The sequence below is a fragment of the Streptopelia decaocto genome, assembly GCF_964273445.1.
Source record: "Streptopelia decaocto genome assembly, chromosome: 2".
Classification (NCBI taxonomy): Eukaryota; Metazoa; Chordata; class Aves; order Columbiformes; family Columbidae; genus Streptopelia; species Streptopelia decaocto.
In genome coordinates this window covers 64853190-64873382 of record NC_138655.1, presented here as the reverse complement: position 1 = coordinate 64873382, position 20193 = coordinate 64853190, and the positions used below count along the sequence as shown (strand labels likewise).

Below are 20193 nucleotides of genomic sequence, written 5' to 3'. Positions count from 1 at the left end.
CATATGGCCATCTGATAGAGTCATTTCTGCCCACATGCTCTAAAGGCAAGTTTTTTAATCAGTTTTTACACTAGCAATGTGTTTTGATATGCAGATATTTTCATGTCAGTTGATTACATTGAAAGCCAGCCAAGAACCCACTGGAAACACTGACTGCAATTTGTAGATGTCCATCACTCAGTCATTGATCTCAAAACCTCTTGGGCAACACCAGGCTACATGCCTGCTTCCTATTTTGTACCCAACACCCGGACAAGAGAAGTCCAGCTGGACTAGCAGCTATCAAGGTTGTAGGCCAAGAGAAACCACTAGCCAAAAACTTCTAACAGAAGTCCAGAGGCTTAATCAAAACACAATACTACAGAATAAGACCAACATGAAATGTAAAGTGCTTCATGGAAAGAAAGAGCACGCCCACCAATATTTTGGCAGTGTTCTTGTTAGAGGTTAAAGCCCAGCACCAGAGTAGTTTCTAGTGATGGAAAGTAAGTCAGGGAGAGGAAAGTGAGTGCTCCCAAAAGAGAATTCTGTTCTTCTCTCCAAACAATTGCTCATCAAGCAAAGAGAGATAAAGGTTCATACATGTAGAGATCTAGGGAAGCTGGTGAGATGCCACCACAGCTTAGTGCTGCCTTTGGGATGCATCAGCAGAGCTGAAGGAAGCATGCTACTTTATACCACTGACATCCAAGGAGGAAAGGAACAGGATTTCATCACTGGGGAAAGATCAAATCTCAATCTTGTTCACTTTAGGAAAGACTGAAGGAGAAGCTAATATTCCACTGGCTGCAGAGACATCTGTGATCCCCATTTCTCAACCAGTAAAAAACCCCACCCCTAACCTTTTGATTCATTCCAAGCATCTATTTCTAAAGTGACACAGCAGTTTCAGCTTCTGTTTTATGACAGACCAACATATGCAAGACTGTAACTTGTCTGATCCAATTTAACAACTGAATCAGAAATAAGTTCTAATTGGTTTCTGTTTTTTGTTTTTTAAAGCTAGCTAGTTAAGATGCGTAATTCTGTTACTCATGACATAAAATTTGTCCAATATTCACCTTTTCTGGAAATGCAGAATTCATTTTGCAATTGTCTTTTTCATCCTTGTCCTTCCTTCAGTTACTTTCAGGGTGGTTAAAATATTAAAACTATAAGCTCAAACTACATACTTACAATTACCCTTAAAATGCTGCTTCCCTATATATGTTTTCAAAGGAATTTTGCTATTTTGGATGTCTCAGCTTTAGTTTTTGCAAGGAATGTAACTGCTGTGTAAGCACAGGGTTATTGTGTGCAATCACACAGAACTAGAAGTAGTCAGCTCTCCCACTCTGCTCGTTTCCCAAAGTAAATCAACACTCTACTTAAGGAAGCTGGTGTGGTAAATGAATGTTTGTCTCAGGCTGTAGTACTCCTCCCCTTGATATCAAACAGACTTTAATAGATCTTTGCCATTTCAGGCAGTGTAAGTGGGATATAGCACTACTTTGAAAGTCCTTTCAATGGAATTCACAAACAGTAGAGCTGGAGCTGTGCTTTTACAATCTAACAGCTGTACTTCTGTTGCCAATTTGAGAAACAAAACAGGTAAAAAAAAATTGGTGCAAATACTTAAAACAGGATTTCACAAGAAGTCATTTGGACTGGAAACCAACTGGAGTAAGACAAAGAATCCACAAGCTATTGAGAGAAGAACCACCACAGAAAGGATGGAGTGGACTCATCTGCCACTCTGTGTAAACTAGGTGGATGCAGAAGAGATTGCTTACTACAAATATAATCACATGCTACCCATTACATGGTACCCATTACGTCTTGTTTTACACTGCTCACTCTCCTTTGCGTCCACTGATTTTGATTGTGATAAAGTAAAAACCACTGTCATTTTATTTATTTAAACCAACAAAACCATTGAAGTAAAAAAAGTTACATATAATTACATAGAGTAAATAAATTTACTAAAAAAAAAAAAAATGACCCTCTAACCCCCCAGACAATACTCCTTTAATAGATTTGGCACTTTCACCATGTTTTACTAAGTACAATGTTCCACAGTACCATGTGCAATGCTAAATCCTATGTGAAAAAAACCTTTCAGTGTTCATTTCTATCAGGGAGACAAGGGAAGGCGGGAGGGACACAACAACAAAGCACACCAATAAAAATATCTAACCTATATCAACCGTACCTCTCCATTATGGAATTTAATAGAAAAAACCTACCGCTTATAATTTAACATGAAGCTCTTTTCCTGGCTACCAGCATTACAGGTTTATGCTGAATACAATCTTATGTTCAAATACAGAGATAAGCAGCATTATCCCAAAACCCAACAGAATCCCAGCGTTCTGTAACAGGAAATATCCCCAGCGGCTACATCCATGATCACTGGCATCGTTGTGGAGCATTTCAGGTACCTAAAAAACCAAGAAAGCGTTAAATGCCTTCAAAATCAACAGTTACTTCAAACCCAATTCTTCAACCATGAGGCGGCCAAGTCTTACTCCTCTAGTCTTTCCTGTTGACCGCATTAATGGTACTCCTCAAATTGGTGTCACTCAACATGAACAACATTATCAGAGTCTACTTCCATGAGTAGAGACAGAGAGAATCTAATGTTCTAATTACTGTTTTCATAATTATGCTCATGTCTTAATCATATCCTCCTGGCTTATTTACCAAATTATGTAATCAAGCCACACCAACAATTTTATTCCTAAGATAGTTAAGCTTTCACTAACATCAACCAAATACTTTGTACTTCTGTACAAACATACTTCTGAGGTACAGTATAGGCTTTAATACTATTCTGTCTTCATCCCCAAAAGCAGAAATTACTTAATGCAAAAGCCAAAGCACATTTGGTGGTGCCAATAGTGTGCAACTCGCAGTCTTACTGGCCATCTGCTACACTAGCCACTCTCTGAAGCAAATTTTTACTCCACTTGTGCTGTTAACTGCTTCTGTTTAGAAACTAAGGGAAAAACAACCTCTCTTCCTACAGTAAGCTAAATAAAAGCAATCTTCCACCTGAACATTTAACAGAGTGCTTACACTGCAGGCTCATCAGCACCTTCAAGTGCAGAAAAAGTTAATTGAGGGAGAAAAGACAGAAGCATTTATTTTCAGATCAAAATATAAAGTAGCATTAATTCTTAAACTAGCCCATATAAATTCACGTACGTCTAGCCACTTACCATATCCACAAGAGCCACATACATGAACAAGCCAGCTGTAAGTGCAAATATCCACATGGAAACGTTGTCTGCGTAATGACCGATGAGGATCCCTGTGGCCATCCCGAGATAGGCCAGCATGGCTGACAGTGCGTTGTAAAGCACGGCTTGCTTGACAGTCATGCCGGCTTTGAGAAGTACAGCGAAATCTCCTACAGCAGGGAAAAAATCAAAATGAAACAAAAGTTTTCATCCTCAGGTAATTATTGCAGTATTTATGAGTTCTCCTTTTTCTTACAGGATTACTAAGCTATTTTTATGCTGTCGTCTGCCTTATTGTTTTCCGTCATAAAACCAGAAGTTGCCAAGGGACAGAAAATTTTAAAATGCACACGAAGAACAACACAGTAGCAAACATTGTAAGTGTATAACCTTAAAGTCTTAGGAGTTTTGGAAGAAGCAGCTCTTAGTGTAGTTTCCATTTAAACCAACTCTGTAAAATACTGGAGTACCTGGTATACATGAACATCCTAAAGAAGTTCTAAAATAAAATATTCCCACTTAGTTGCATAAAGCAATGGTGATGATTCCATTTATTATCCTGTTACTGCTCTCTGTATTTTAAGTCTAGCTGTTCCATAAATTCAGAAATAATTTCTTCATTAATTTATCTAAATGATCCTTGACATCTTATTTTCACTTAAAGGAATGATAGACTACCAGCCAGAAACAAGTTCTCCATCATTCAAAATAGATTTGTTTGTTTAGATAAATTAAATCTAAATCAGAAGAAAATAATATAAGCTTATTATTTGGAAATAAAATGGATTCTATATAAAAACGTAAGTTATCTCCAGTTAAAGTAAACAAAACCAATCTTCTAAGCTATTTGTTACAACAGCTTTTCCCACAAGATATCGCAATTACGATGAACTGGTACATTATAAACATTGTTTAGCATTAACAACAGAATGATCCAATTTTATCCCCAGTTAACCAGCTAGTCCCATTTGTTTCAGTATTCCTATGCCTCTTCATGTCCTCCGTTAAGGAAGGTATTTCTATCAAGTTTTCTGTGTTGATTAAAGTAGTATGAATTTTTAAAAGATTTTTGTGCTTCCAAAACCAACAGAACATTTGAATCTAAGATTATCAGATTCATAACATGAATTAATTTTGTGTATTTGTACTAACAACATTTAGTACAGGTAATTAATACAAGTTCCATGATTCCTGTGGAATTAAGATGAACAAGCCTCAGTTCCTCCCATGTTATAAAACCAGGTATGTTTTCTCTGGATTAATGTGTTTCTGTATAACATTATTGTACAGACAGACAAATATATCAGACTGTTTAACAAACTGATCAATGTATACAAACACTGGTTTACAAGCTCCATTAAATGAAATTGAACATTCTGCTTTCTAGGGAACTGAAGAACAAAAACTACAACTGAATTATACAGAACGATTTGTAAGTAACTGCAAGATACACTGAGTTTTAAACAAAGAAATAGATTTTTAAAAGGAAGATAAACTAAATTAATAAATAAAAGCCTTTAAGTAAGTTAAAAGTATTCTTGAGTATACAATCTGACACAGATTAAGTTTTCTGATGAAATTTTATTGTGCCACAGAATAAAATCACTCCCTGTTCTCCAAAGTTCACTGTAAGTACCTATAGCTGCAGCATATGGAAACATTGAGGTCTTACCTAGCTCATGAGGTAATTCATGGCAAAATACAGCCACAGAAGTGCTTAAACCACTAGACAGCCCTTCAGTAAAGGCTGCTCCTATGAAGAGACAGGAAAAAAAAGAAACAAGAACATTACTTCATATTCAGACATCAAGTGCAGAGGCATTGTTGCATATGCTTGTATCAGATTATGATGTATTAGTTTCACTCAAATTTTTCTTATGCTTGTGGAAGCATTTAAACTATAACTGAACAGTTGTTGTTTATGATTCTTACATTTCAAAATCACAAGCAACACAGAATCCTCCAAGTAGCTAAATTAAATGAAATTTCACTTTTAATTCTGAACTAAGCCAAATACCTCTTAAAAACACAACCCTCCCAGAAAATGCAATAAGTGGAAATCCAGTCAGAAAAGACACTTTTTAAAGGGAAGAGGGCAGCTCAACTGCATCTGAGAGTCAGGCACTAGAAAAGGGAAGCCAATTCAACAGTAAGAGAGGATACACAGTCATGTGAAATCAGCAGTGAAAGACTGTTAATGAGGCAGTGTGCACACAAGTGAACTACCACGCTTGAGGTGGAGGAAGAAACAACCACAGAAACCCCTTAAACTCATCCAACAGTCCTCATCCTTGTTTTCTCCATTCCTCCTGCTGCTTGCAATTTTTCTGGTTTGACGGCAGCTGAGGAGGAAGCAGCAGGGCTGAAGAGCTGAACCACAGCTCACACACAGCACAGAGAGACGCACTGAGGGGTGCAGCAGAACCACCTCCAGCCTCTCCTTCAGCTGCCACTAGCAGAGTGCCAGCAAACAAGGTGCTGCCAACAAACAGTCCAGGAGGCACGAGGCCATGTCACAGTGGCTGGCACGAGGGACTGCTCACAGAGCAAGAGCTATGATGGTGATGAGACCACAGGAGGCAATCGCCACCCCCACTACTCCAGCAGCCTCTCTCCAGATGTAACTCCTGAGGGTGGACACTGCTATCCAGCTCTTCATCTGCAAGAAATTACTGATGCTCCTCCCTGCAGTGACCACAGCAACAATCTCACCTCTGGGGTAAGTGCAGGAGTGCCCAGTGAAGGACATGCAACAAGTAGCGCAGAGGCATCTTAGGATGAGCAATAATGAACAGGAGATTGAGAGAATCTTTAGAAGAGGTTCTATAGAGGCAGGAGTCCCAAGCCCCTTCAGACTAAAGAGAAAGGCAGGACCAAAGCAGCGCTGGAACAGAAAACACGAACTCTCAGATGGGTAAAATCTCAAAACAGTGAAGCCCAGCAACAGGAAGAACCTGCTGTCCCCACCTGCAGCTGCTCATCTAAAGAACATGGTAATGACACCAGCATGCCGACCTCCCACAGCACAAGAATCACATGCGTATAATACTGCCTAATCCATCTGGGTAGTATTCAGGCTAAAGCAGATTGAAAGCAAGGTCCCATCTCCCTGCTCACCAATGCTCTGGGGAAACTCATACATGAGTGTAACGAGGGCCCTGTAGGAGCCAACACTATGCTCTCATTCCTAGTACAGTGGAACCTGAACCTCATAGTCTTAGGAGAAGCAAGGCTAGCAGACTCAGTTCTTTACAAGCCCTGCTAAGCACTGGTGAGGCTGTTCCTGGAATTTTCTGTCCCCCTTGGGGTGTCTCAGTTAAGGGTGAATATGAACACTGTCCAACAGAGGCTGGCAATACAATCACAGCATAAGGCCCAAAAGCTTGAAGAAGCTATGTATATTTAACCTCCTTCTCCACCAGACTAATGAGCGGTCTAACAGAGGCTTGTAAGTACCTTTAGTGCCCAGCTCTTCAAAGTAGTGACATATGTCACAACAGGGGAGAGGCTGCCAATAACAACTTGGGAGCCTCAGGCTGGACATAAACACAACTTTCCCTATTATGAGACATCAGTGCAACACTAGAAGAGGTCAGCCTCCCCATCCCCCCATCTGTGGTGGTTTTCAAGGCTTGGCTGTGCAAAGCCATGACTGACCTCATCACGTGTTCCCAAGAGCCGTTTCCAGCAGAGGGTTTGACTAGGTAACCTCTGGAGTCCACCCATTTTTATGACTATATGTGAAGTCCAATTCAGAGATGCACAGCATGCAGGACAAAAGCTATTTTACCCTGAGCCACCAGCAGAAGTGTTTTCCACTGCACTCTCAAACCTTCAGTCATAGGAGTCTACTCAGTAATCAAGAGGTAAATGACAGGAGTTACTGCTACTGGACTAGCAAAAGGGGTTATTAGTGAAGACTATCAATCTCTTGTAGGTATTGGTCTATTTCTCCTGCTCCCAAACATATAGTTTTGAGTCAGATTTTGAGAGACAAACAGGATAACTACAGTTATCTCCTACTAAGACAGGAGAGTTCATCAGCATTCAGTTAGGCTTCAGTTTCTGAGGAGATTAGGTAAGTAGAGGAAGGCAGCAGGTAATTACCTTCTCCCATGCCTGCATCATCAAGAATCTACAAGTTCCTCTATATTACTGTCTCTCAACAATGTTTTCTCAGTCATCACTTGTTAGAGGAAAACTAAAACCACAAGAACCCAGCTTAATCACACATGGTAAATTTAATTTTGGGACCACAAAAACAAGCCAAATAAAACTTGACTGCTTTGGCTGACATGGCTGTATGCCGTATGGATACATAGCACCCAAAATACAGGCATAAATAACAGGAATAACTGGTTTTATTTTTCACTGCTAAAAAGATGTCTTGAAACTTTAACTAACTGCAGACTACATTAATATGTCTGGTATTATCCCCTCTTGAGAAGCTGACTCAATAGTGTCATGGTATCTTAAAATATACATTTAAGACCACTTCTCTCAAAAAAAGAGCTAGAGAAAATAACATAAATGCAAGATTGGTGCAAAAATCAGTGTTCTGCATTTTAGTTATTTAGTTGAAGCTTCACAGAAAAGTTCAAATCACTGAACATAATTTTGTACAAATTAGTCACATGCAACTGTTCCACAGTTTAATAGAAAAAGAAGCACCTTTAAATTTTATTTCTACATAATCAGCAAAACAGATATGAAGAAAAAAAAAAAAAACTATCTGATGGAAATTATGAATAACAAATCACAAGAAAAGAACTTAAACTAAAGGTTACCCTGGTTAAACCTAGCTGCACAGAAGCATCCATTTCTTCATTTAAACACAGGTAAAATACTATACAAATAGTGCTGGCATTTTCAGCATTTTTAGAACATCATCAAATCCTAGTTTCTCCATACCACTTTTGAGCACATCCAGAACTGAAAGAAACCCACGTTTCCATTAGCTTGAACAAGCTACACAGCAGGGCTTCTGAAAGCTATTGCTCTCACTTGTTCAATAAGCCTTTATTAACCTTCCCCATGCTTTTCCCTTCATAACTATAAATTCATAGCTCCTTCCCAAATCTCTCTAATGCTAACAAGTAATTGATTCAGCATTTCATTTGTATGCAAATCCTCCTCTTCTACCACATTTTCACTACTGATCTGCTCAGAAATTTAGATTCCATGCTTCAACTTTCATCAAAAATGAGATTAAATCAGAAGGTCTCTTTTCACATTATACTTTGAATTGACCAAATCTGAACAACTGCAAATACTGCTGTGAGAAAATAGTTATTACTGTGTTTTCTCCTCAAACAAGAATGAGCTTGTTTCTACAATAAAATATACAGAAAGACTGATACTGCTGAACTGACCCCAGCATGCTATACAAGCTGGAAATGAATCCGATAGCTGTGACAATTAGTCTTAAATACTAAAGTCAAGATTATGAAAGACTAGAATAAGAACTGAGGATTACTGATTTGACTTCACTTTCTGTAACTTACTTTAACCTTTTAAATTTAAAATACCTGTAGTCTAACTTGCCTTTTAGGAAAAAGAAAAAAAAAAAGGGAGTTCCCAAACCTGACCTCCCAGCCAGAAGTCCAAAACATAATATTCAATTGGTTATTTTTGTGATAAAGTAATATTTCCACTGAAGCACTGTCAAAAAAGAACGAAAAACTACAACATGTAAGCAGAAAAAAAAAGGGACATAAATAAATAAGGAACAAAAAGATAAGTGTCCTGATTACATTTAAAATAACTGATGATACTGGTGTAAATTAAAATAAAATACTATTATGGTCAACTTAAAGAACAAGATTGGGTAGAGTATGACTGGTGTTTAAGAAAATATATTTTTGAAAGTACTTTTCCAAGAAGAGAGACTGAGCCTGTTTTAAGACTGACTACAAAACACCAACCACATGAAGGAATCCTGTTACGCTCTTTTACTTGGTATAGACACTCTTAATCCAAAACCCTGCATAAAGGCAACATACAGGGACTTTATTGGTATCTGCTCCATGAATCATATTTCTGAGAGGTAATAGCTAACTCACACACTCCTAGGGTACAAAAAGTTACACAGACCTTCTCTGGAAGGTTAGCACAGCACTAGGAAGAACTGCAATGTTGCTCTTTAATTGAACGGTAAGATCTGATAACCTGGATGTGACAGGACTGCTGTGCAGAAGTGTAAAAGCGCCTTAGAGAACACAAGGCCTTGGACCAAATTGATTTTACAGTAAAAAGGAATGCATGCCTACCTCCCACAGCACAAAAAAATCACATGCATATAATATTGCCTAATCCATCTGGGTAATATTCAGGCTAAAGCAGATTGAAAGCAGGGTCCCATCTCCCTGCTCACCAATGCTCTGGGGAAACTTATACATGAGTGTAACGAGGGCCCAGGATATAGAACCTGACCTTGCTAACTAATGTGAAGATGGAAGAGAAAATGAAATAAAAGCAGCAAATGATACTAAGTAGCCTGACTGAACTGGAAAAAACAGTCACTTAATGTGTGACCAAAAAGACAAGCTTATCTTGAAAAAAAATAAAAAAATTGTTGAGCCCTTGAAGGCATGGAAATACAAAGTCAGCTCAAGTCCTAAGTATTATAAGCCTAGCTTTAGTTTTGAAAAACATTAGCTTTAACTTTGTTAAAAGTAGGAAAATAAGCAAAGTTTAAAGATTTTCTAAAGAAGCATAACTGTAAGCACATAATTTCTGTTTTATTTATCACTGATCTCTAGGTTGTTGGGCTGGAGATTTTTCTCATTCATTCAGAGCTGCTCTCAGATAAAAGTTTAGGCTTCAATGATCCACCCCCAATTAGTTATGTTCCTAATAAAGATATAAGTGAGATAAAGAGTTAAGTGACAGCAAGAAGACTTTGCCGTTCTCATGTATAACAAAGCTGCAGTGCCCAAGCTAACACTTACCAATCGCTAGGCCGTCACTAAAATTGTGTAGTCCATCTCCCATAATCACCATCCACGCCAGAGTTGCTATCCCCGCATCCTTCAGTTCTTCACGTGAGTAGCGCTGACTGTGACTGTGGGGATGATGATTCTGATGATGATGGTGATGCAGAATATGATGGTAGTCGTGGTGATGATGACTAAGGTGATCTGTCTGCCCTAGAGTATCATGTAAGTGAGAATGACATTTGTTTCTACAGCCTCTGGACACATAGACATTGTCAACCTCCTCTTGGTGAGGATGAGCTATCATCACTTCTTCTTCTTCTTGTACAGTTGGCTGCTGAGAAATAAAGGGTGATGGATCTTGTGAGTCTGTCCCTAGGTAGCCCTCAGGCCCTGTTACAAAAACCCGGAGTATAATATTAGCATTTTTTAAATCACTTAAGAAGCAAAGATACAATAAACAAGTTGAATAAGTGATGCAGTAAAGAAGAAAACAGTAGGACTAGAAGTTGAGACTGATACCCCAACTCTCATACCAGATTTCTTTTTCCCAAGAGTTTCCACAACTTGTTTTTCTTTCATCAGATTTCTAAGATCATTCTCAATAGTTCAAAATCAGAAAAACTTTCAGTTTCTGTCCCAAACTGCTAAAGCAGCCTTGACACTACAGCGACAAATGCCTCCTAAAAGGTACAAAAGCTTCTAATCTAAGACACAGTTCAATTTAAAAACAACAGCATAAGGCTCTATGTCCCAGTTTCACAGCATGAAGGCCATTAGTTCAACTGCTTCAGAAAAACAAAGTGTCTGGAAAGCATATGCCATTTATTCATCTTGGAGCTGAAGGGAGTTACATTACAGATAATTTTGGAAACTCCTGTACTTCCTATAAATACAGGAGCTTAAGTTCAAACACTTGAAAAATAAACACTCAAAAATAATCACCACAAGACTATGAAACATCCTCATATAAACATTAGTGTCACACTATGGTTAGTTATTTTACCTAACACCAAATACTTGCATAATTCTTCCCCTGCAATTAAATGAAAAAATGCACATTTTTTTTCCTTGCATTATCAACAACTCTTTCATTAGTTATAAAATTTTTCTGAAAAACTTAACATATCTTTTAGCTACAAGAGCTAGCAAGTATCTAGTGAGGTGTGTTTTTGCTTACAGGACAATCTTGGGGACACATGATCATTTGCAATCCAGGTATTTCAACTAACCTCTAGGATTTTAGATTATCAACCTTATAAATAAACACTCAAGCTAATAAAATCCAGAGTTAACACATACAAAAATCCAAATAATGGATCACACATAGAACATCTAACACTCTGAAGTGTAGAAGTCACTAGGTACAGCTGTATTTGCAACAGGCATTAGCCAGAAGAGCTTCAGGGAATGACTTCAACTTCTGCTGTTAAATCCCGAATTAAAAGGCTTAAGATTTCAAAACCGTGAATTCACTACTTCCAACCTGTCAATCCTTTCTAAAGGAAAGCAGCAAACAGAGCTTGTCCTCTACATATCAATGCACAGACAGGTTTTGCTCTGAAAAGAATTCAGGTGGGTAGTGATCCAACCTACAATAAGCAGCAGATCCATGAGCTGCCAATCAGGTGTTTTTTTAAACAGTGCTGCCACAAAATAACAAATGTGCAATAATACTGAGACTTACGATCATCTGTATCTAACTTTTCTTCATTTGCTGAAAACTTCTTACTTTCTCCATCATCTTCATTTTTTTTCTTATTCCAAAAGAAAATACTGTGGTTATGAATATTTTACTTATCTTTCAGGATATACATGAGCAGCATTATATTCACAACATTTATGCATCTTGCACAGGAAGATGACAACTTGGAAACCATATAAAGAGCACAGAAGCAGCACATTAAAAAATGAGCTAAGTACAGTAAGACAAAGGCTCCTCAGGTTCCACAGGAGGAAATAAAAACAAATTAAAAAAAAAAACAGCAACCACCACAAACAAAAACAAACCCCCACACAATAAAAAAAAAACACAAAAACAACAATAAAAAAACCCACATGCATAAATACTGCATAGTTTTGCATGAGAAATAAGCAGAGGGGTTCATCTGAGAGGCAAAACACAAATACTGCATAAAAGTTATACTGACATTACAATGGAAAATAATTAGTGAAATAATGTGGTTTTTTGTTTCTTTTTATTTGTTGTCAGGGGTTTGGAGTTTTTTTGTGGTGTGTTTTTAGGGTTTGTTTGTTTTTTAGTGTACTGAAGGGAAATCAAAGAAAATCTTCAATCATTGCTTGCTAATCTCTCCATCACAACAATTTACAATCAGTGACTCAGTATCTAGAAGGGCATAATTAGTCTAATAGGAAATCTATTCCCAGTGGCTGACAGAAGGACACAGAAAACACTTGCTTTGCTTGGAACTCTTCATGTCTTTTCTCAGCAAATAAATTTAACTAGAGATAGGGGAAGTAATCCTGTCACTCACAGTTGGTTTAGCTTCAGTATAAACCCCACCAACACAACCTCCCGCAACCAAAATCAAAATGCTTACACAGCATCTGCTCTGAGACTGTTGCCTTAATGACCAAATTAACAAGAAAACTAAACAGAGATTATCAGTCATCATGGTAGGCTAGAAATTAGTTATTTTTAAGTAATTAGTAGTTTACTAACTTTCTTCAAACAAAACTTACACTACCGCCAGCTTTTACTGTACCTATTTACTGAACCAACTTTTACATTTATTATATGTCTGGTTAAGGAAATAGCTCAGAGCTGTTCCATAACAGGACCACACAAAAAGGTTATCAGCTATATGTGTCTCTAATATAAATGAAATTATAACACTAATCAAGTCAGCAACCACAATTAAATCCAGGCAGGTATAAGATAATCATAAAATTATCATGCAATAAAATATAACTTCAAAGTAACAGTTTCTCTACCTTTTTCTTCTTGTCTTTAAACTGCTTTATTAAAGTGATCAAATGCTCCACTAGAAACATGAAATATAAGCCTCCAAGTGCTGTAAGTCCCTTCCACGTAGAATCCAGGTAAGCACTCTCCTCCGTACTTTGAAAAACAAGGTGTTTGAATGTGGAGCTTTTGTTTTGTTCAAGTACAGGTTTTTCGTGGTGATGGTGGTGGTTTCCATGAGACTAAGGGGAGAGCCAAACGGGGGAAGTCATTATATTCAAAATAACTGATAACATAAGAAACATAGAAAGTATTCTTCACATTCTTTTCATCAGGCCTGGAGTCCAGGCTTACCAAGTTCCATGGGCTAAATGCTCTGGATACGAATTCAAACAATTACAATGAAATGTGTTGATTTTCAAGATAAATAAATATTTAAGAAGAAACATTGCATGGACTGAGAGCAGGCCTGGTACTTACCTTCTCACTGCACCTACACACGTACCACTCAGTACTAGATGTTCAGCTGCCCCCACAAAAGCTACTGACACCACCAAGGAAACTGCATTTTAAGTAGTAGTCACAGCCAGCACACCAATTACTTCCCCATCTAAGACAGCTCATAGATGTCAAATACTTTTTTTCTACAGGAAACTTAGCAGTAATTTCCTTCTTTAAAGGAAGCCTGACATTGTTCCCTTCCTCACTGGCTACTGATGTGTTCAGTAAAAAAAAAAAACTTCCAGGACACCTCACTTGCACATGTTTAGATTTACATAACCTCACACAGCAAAGCAAAATTAACTGAAAGGCAAAAGAATGACCCAATGAATTACAGGCAGGGCTCAGAAACTACACAGGGATCTGCAGTCCTTCATATCCATCATAGCTGAAAGCTGCAACAAGTTACCTTTGGGGGAGATATGGGAGCAGGGAGAGGGGAATGTCTGTTTAAGAGCTTCAAAAAAGGTAGAAATTTAGCAATCACACTCCAATTTCATTGTCCGTGTTACATAACAATTAACATGTAACTCTAAAATCTATCAAGTAATGTTGTCCCAGGACTTAAGAAATGCTTGATTCTGATAAAAAAATTACAATGGATAAGTAATCAATGTAAGTGGCTGATAACAGAAAACAGTGGATTATCTATTCCACATTTGAAGTGTACAATGAGCAATTTCCGCTCATCTATAAAGTCCATTAAACTGGAGAAAGAAAATAAACAGTCAGCATTGCAATAAATTACTAAAAACATTTGTGAAAATTTTTTGCATGCAAGGAGCAATGAGTCATTTGGAAGCAGATGACTAAGAAAGGGAAAGAGACTGAGGGATAATGCCGTAAGGTCTGTCAAATGAATAATATAAACAGTTCCAAATGGAAAGCCTTTCCATCAAAAAAATCTGTCTTACAAGGTTGAGAAATGACTCACCAAATAAGCCCTAATTAATGACAGGTATCACATTCTCTGCTTTCAGATACCAAGTGAAACAGTAATTAATACTTACATGTGGAAGCAGATGTAAGAAAGCATCTCCACTCAAAGTCCCCACAGCCAATGCCACAAGAAAACTTAGAAGAAATTTGAAAAACACGCGATTCATCAGCGGTACCAATATAACACCCAATAAGGAAAGAAAACTGATGACAGAGATGGATATAAAGCCACCAATCCAAGCTGGGAAAAAAAAAAAAAAAGAAAGTAGTAACAAGAATAAATAACAGCTATATGAGATTTCATTTGCTTAACATTTGTTTTCAAACACTCCCCATCAGCTGCATAATGGGACGTTAACAAATGGTCTGCCACAAAGATTTCTCTCTAGACATGGTCAAGTGCCCAAACAAAATTATGAACTTCTTTCAACTTTGAAATATGTTTCTCAAATTTATAACCAACATAAATGGGTTTCCAGTAAGTTTTTATTCCCTGTTAAAACAACCTACCTATTCGCAGAGAGTAACTTTTCGGAGGAGTTTCGGCTTTTTCACTAGTTGCGTGGACTATGCAGTATTTGCCATCAATCTGATTAATAAGAGCTGGACAGAGGTAACTAAATTCTGTAGCTGTCAACAATACTTGAGTGCCTATTCCATGGGACTGCATTAGTTTTGATGCACTGGAGCACTGCGGAAAGACAATATGTTAAAGATTAACCAGAACCAAAATACCATGATACAGTTCAAAAGGACCGCACATCCCATTTCAGTGGTAATGCAGTGGCATCACATGAAAACAGATAATTAAATGGTAATTAAAAACTGGTAACAAACTAATTTAGTAAGAACTTTACCTCCAACCCCTCCTTCTGGTCTACAAATCTGGTGTGGGAATCCTGGTAGATGATGCACAATTATCATTCATTCTCAACACAAGCGGGTCAGATGTTTTGCTGTGCAAATAGTAAAAGCCTAACACTTTAGAGGCCATGTAAAGAAGTAGTAAAAAGGTTAAATACCTTTTTATAGAAGTGATTACTATGTAAAGTCTTGTACAGAACATGTTCTGCACACACTTCCTCTAGCAAAGTTCCCCACTGTACGACCTACAGTCTCACAAGGTTTAAAACAGTTGTACTTCTGCTCTGACTGTGCAGAACACAGGAAGAACTTGTTAATTCAGCACCTACAGTCATAATGCTACATAACACCCACTGAATTACCTGGCATGGATTCCACAGGGACACTTAGTTTTTAAAGCTTTTAAAAGCCTTTAATGGAGAAGGATCTGATTATGTAAGAAAAATGTCCAGAACACACTATGGACTTTATAAGCATTGATTTTTACTATTTTCAAGTAATAGATAACATTTCGCAGCAAACTGTTTTACAGTTAGTCTCAAACAATCTTAAAATCTTAAAAGGGAGGGGGTTGAATGAGGATGGTGCCCACTACTTCCCTACACTCATGATGCAGCTTTGATAAGTTTGACCGTGTTTTAACTAGATTTTTTTTACTTTCACCACATTATTAGGAAAACAAGACAGATTCTGGCTTTAAGGCAAAACAGTAAGTTTTAAATTTGAAGTGTTTTTCATTTTTAGTAATATTTTAAAATCACATAAATAATTTTTATATCTATATTTATATATAAAAATAAAAATACAGAAAAATATAATAAAAACATAACATATAGTATATGATAAATATATTAATTATAAACACACACTTGGTTTTATATAAGTATGTATTTCTTTTTAGGAAGAAAAATAATAAAAATAACTAGATCACATATCTATGTTCCTCTGAGCTTGTGAACATAAACATGACATTCCTTCAAAATGTTACATTTCAAGGAAAGTTGTTTGTGTTTTGCTATGAGTACTGTTAAATCACAAAGCTCGTACCCCATTCAATGATAAGCACCTGACAAATATGTCATAATAACATTCCCAGTGGATCTGGATTTTCAAGAATACACAGAATCGGACTCACCTCTTGGGTATTTTGGTTTGTCAGTTTAGAATACAGGTAACTTCCTCTTTCTGATTCCTTTGGAGAAGTGTGAGATTCATTTGCTCTGCTGTTAGCAAGCCAGCTGGCGTTGCTGCTACCTGCAACGTTAACGGCAGTAGAGCTGGTCAGACCTAAGCGAGCAACCGCCCTGACTTCTCCAGGCTGCCCATTCTGTAATTCATAGCGGCCATCTGTGGGAGCAGTAATGATAGATGCCGTTATCTCATTAACGGTGTTCTTGCTGCGTACAAAGTTCTGCTGATGTTCTACATTCTCTACTTTATGTGCTTCCTTTGAGTGACTGTTCCTGTGGTCTTTGTTAGCATCAGATTCATGGTTTGGACAAACAGTCTTCTCGGAGTTTTTACTCAACAAAACATGAGAATGATGAAGGTGATGATCGTGGTCATGATCATGGTCTATTTTAATCTTTTTCATTTTATCTATACCTATGTTCTGGAGCAGTTTTCTAAACCCTTCCATCGACAGAGAGTTGTTTTCCCCATAACGATGGAAAAGTTCTTGAAGGTGAAGCTTCTGTATTAATCCTGCCAAGTCCGTATTAATGCCAGCTGCCTTTTCTGGAAAAGTTCTCTCCGATATATGCACAACAGTAGCTGTCTCCACTCCATGGTGGTAACTTTCACACAGTAGTATGGAAAACAATACAAGGACAGTGAGCCATACTGTACTCTCCATTGCAGTTTCTTTTTAGCAGTGAAAAATAAGTAGAGGAAAACAGAAGAAAATTTTAATAGTTTGCTAAACCCAATCACATTTTGTACTATAACAGATGTTCATAATTTGCTAAAAAAAAAAACCAAACAAACCACCACCAACAAAACACTAAACCCACCAATCACAACAAATGAAACCAAACCGTAGAATCATAGAATGTCCTGAGTTGGAAGGGATCCACAAGGATCATCGAGTCCAAGTCCTGCCCCTGCATGTGACAACCCCACAGTTCACACCATGTGTCTGAGGGCATTGTCCAGTCTCTTCTTAAACACTGTCAGGCTTGGGGCCGTGACACCTCCCTGGGGAGCCTGTTCCAGTGCTCCACCACCCTCTGGGGGAAGATCCTTTTCCTAATGTCCCTGGCACATCTTCCTGACATTCCCTCGGGTTCTGTCACTGGTCACCAGAGAGAAGATCTCAGCGCCTGCCCCTCCTCCTCCCCTTGTGAGGAAGCTGTAGCCACCATGAGGTCTCCCTTCAGTCTCCTCTTCTCCAGGCTGAACAAGCCCAGTGACTTTAGCTGCTCCTCATACAGCTTCCCCTCTAAACCCTACACCAACTTCGTAGCCCTCTTCTGGACCCTCTCTAGTAGCTTAATACCATGTTCAAAACCCTGCATCAATGCACTAAGAGAAGAGCCATTTAAATTTCTTACACATTCAGCATTTTTCCCAGATGTGTGGCCTCAGGCAATAGGAGATGAAGCTGCATTGCTATGCAGCAGTGAGGTCACTGGCTGCAAACACCCCTCCGGGTGTAAGCTCACCTTTGTTTAGCTTGGCCTGAGTCACTTATCTCACATCAGCTGAACATTGCAAGCATCCTCAAGGCTGCAACAGAGCCCTGGGTTAGGCTTTTCTTCTGCTTAAAAGAAGCCTTATAGTTTCACTTTTAGTGACAGATAAGTATTATAAATTAATGTTCCTGCTTAAAAATCAAAATACCCAGCTTTCCATCACTGGATTTCCCAGAGCTCTTGGCAGGCCAACTAGTCAAGCTTTCAGTACTTCACAAAAATTACTTTTTATGCTGCCAGTGTTTTAACCCTGCCATGGTACACCTCCTCTCACGAGGTATACAGACCACTGCTGCGGGCCAAGTGTTCACAAGCACAAATTTTGAGTATTTCATCCCACAAATCCTCCAGCGAGGCTGTGAATTACCCAATACTCAGGCTGCGGTGCAGGACTGTGCCAGGGTGCCTCCGCCCATTCACAGGGAGGCACAGAGAACATCGCATAACACTGAGAACCCCGCAGTTCCCAATATGATGATGATCATATTGAGAGAGCTGGGTCTCTTTAGCTTGGAGGAGACTGAGGGGTGACCTCATTAATGTTTATAAATATGTAGAAGGTGGGTGTCACAAGGATGGAGCCAGGCTCTTCTTGGTGACAACCAATGATAGGACAAGGGGCAACGGGTACAACCTGGAACACAGGAGGTTCCACTTAAATATGGGAAGAAACTTCTTCTCAGTGAGGGTGCCAGAGCAGTGGAACAGGCTGCCCAGGGAGGTTGTGGAGTCTTCTTCTCTGGAGACATTAAAAACCCACCTGGACACATTCCTGTGTAACCTCATCTAGGTGTTCCTGCTCCGGCAGGGGGATTGGACTGGATGATTTTTCGAGATCCCTTCCAATCCCTAACATTCTGTAATCAGCCTACAAATCCCGGCAGCACCGCCGGGCCCCGCAGCACCCCGGGTCCCCGCTGCCCACGGCCCCGGCGGGACGCGGCGGCCCCAAAGACCCGTGTTCCCCGGAGCCTGCGCCCGGCCCGCGGCCCCCGGCCAGCACAGGGCGGGAGGGGCGGCCCCGATGCTCTCTGGGCCGCGTGTGCCCGCTGCCCCCCAGCTGCCAGCGCCGGGCGGGAACGAGCGGAGCCTCGGAGCGATGCCGCGCCCGGCCCAACCCCGCCTCACCCGGTGGCTGCTGCTCCAGTAGCCCGGCCCGGCTCGCCCCACCGCCACCAGCCCCAGCCCAACCGCAAGACGCACACGCCCGCCCCGCGGGAGGACATTACGCTACCTCGCCCACCGCCGGATCGGGCTGGGCTGGGCTGGGTCCGCTGCTGCCGCTGGACCCTTCTCCTCCCGCCGCCGCTGCCCACGCGCGCGGCAGCCGCTCCCCGCCCCCTTCCTTTCCTCTTCCGGGTACGGCGTCTCCCCGTTGGCCAACGGGGAAGCCGGGTGGGTGTCACGTGGTGGCGGCGAAGCGCGTGGCGGCGGCGGCGGCGCGCGGGCGGTTTCGAGGCCGAGCGGCGGCGGCAGGGCCTTCCCTTCCCTTCCCTTCCCTTCCCTTCCCTTCCCTTCCCTTCCCTTCCCTTCCCTTCCCTTCCCTTCCCTTCCCTTCCCTTCCCTTCCCTTCCCTTCCCTTCCCTTCCCTTCCCTTCCCTCACAAATCATTCTGGGTTTGAAGCCATGGTTTAGGTAAACACGTGGGGTTGTAGCATCCCTTACATTACCGTAGAATCACAGAATGGTTTCTTTTGGAAGGGATCTTCACAGTTCATCTAGCCCCCTGCAATGAGCAGGGACATCTGCAACTAGATCAGGTTGCTCAGAGCCCCGTCCAGCCTGGCCTGGAATGTCTCCAGGGATGGGGCATCTACCACCTCTCTGGGCAACCTGGGCCAGTGTTTTGGCATGAGGACCCCTAGTCTTGAAAGGAGTACATGCGTGGGTTTTGGGGAAGCCAGGGCTGCCAGATGAGCTGACTGGTGCTAAACTGGGGGTGTGGGTAGATGGTAAGCATTGTCTTTTTTTACGGCATCCATTAGGGAATTATGAGCACTGCTTGAGTCTGTCATTGTAATTAATGATCTGGCCGAAGAAAGCTGCACTTCATGTGCAAGTGAGCAAAGAGACAATAAGAAAGGACTGAGATCACCTCGGAGAGGGCCAGTATT

General features: G+C 40.1%; 1 protein-coding gene across 1 annotated transcript; it reads right to left on the bottom strand.

The window, feature by feature from the left end:
- Positions 1-332: 332 nt before the first annotated feature.
- Positions 333-19410, bottom strand: SLC39A6 (solute carrier family 39 member 6). The gene is made up of 10 exons (XM_082044835.1): positions 19314-19410; positions 16522-17249; positions 15033-15213; positions 14594-14763; positions 13112-13324; positions 11844-11913; positions 10172-10549; positions 4894-4974; positions 3201-3391; positions 333-2420 (listed from the first exon to the last, which is right to left on the bottom strand). The coding sequence occupies exons 2-10, from the start codon at positions 17239-17241 to the stop codon at positions 2268-2270; spliced, it is 2157 nt and encodes a 718-aa protein (XP_081900961.1). The 5' UTR covers positions 17242-17249; positions 19314-19410; the 3' UTR covers positions 333-2267.
- Positions 19411-20193: the final 783 nt, after the last annotated feature.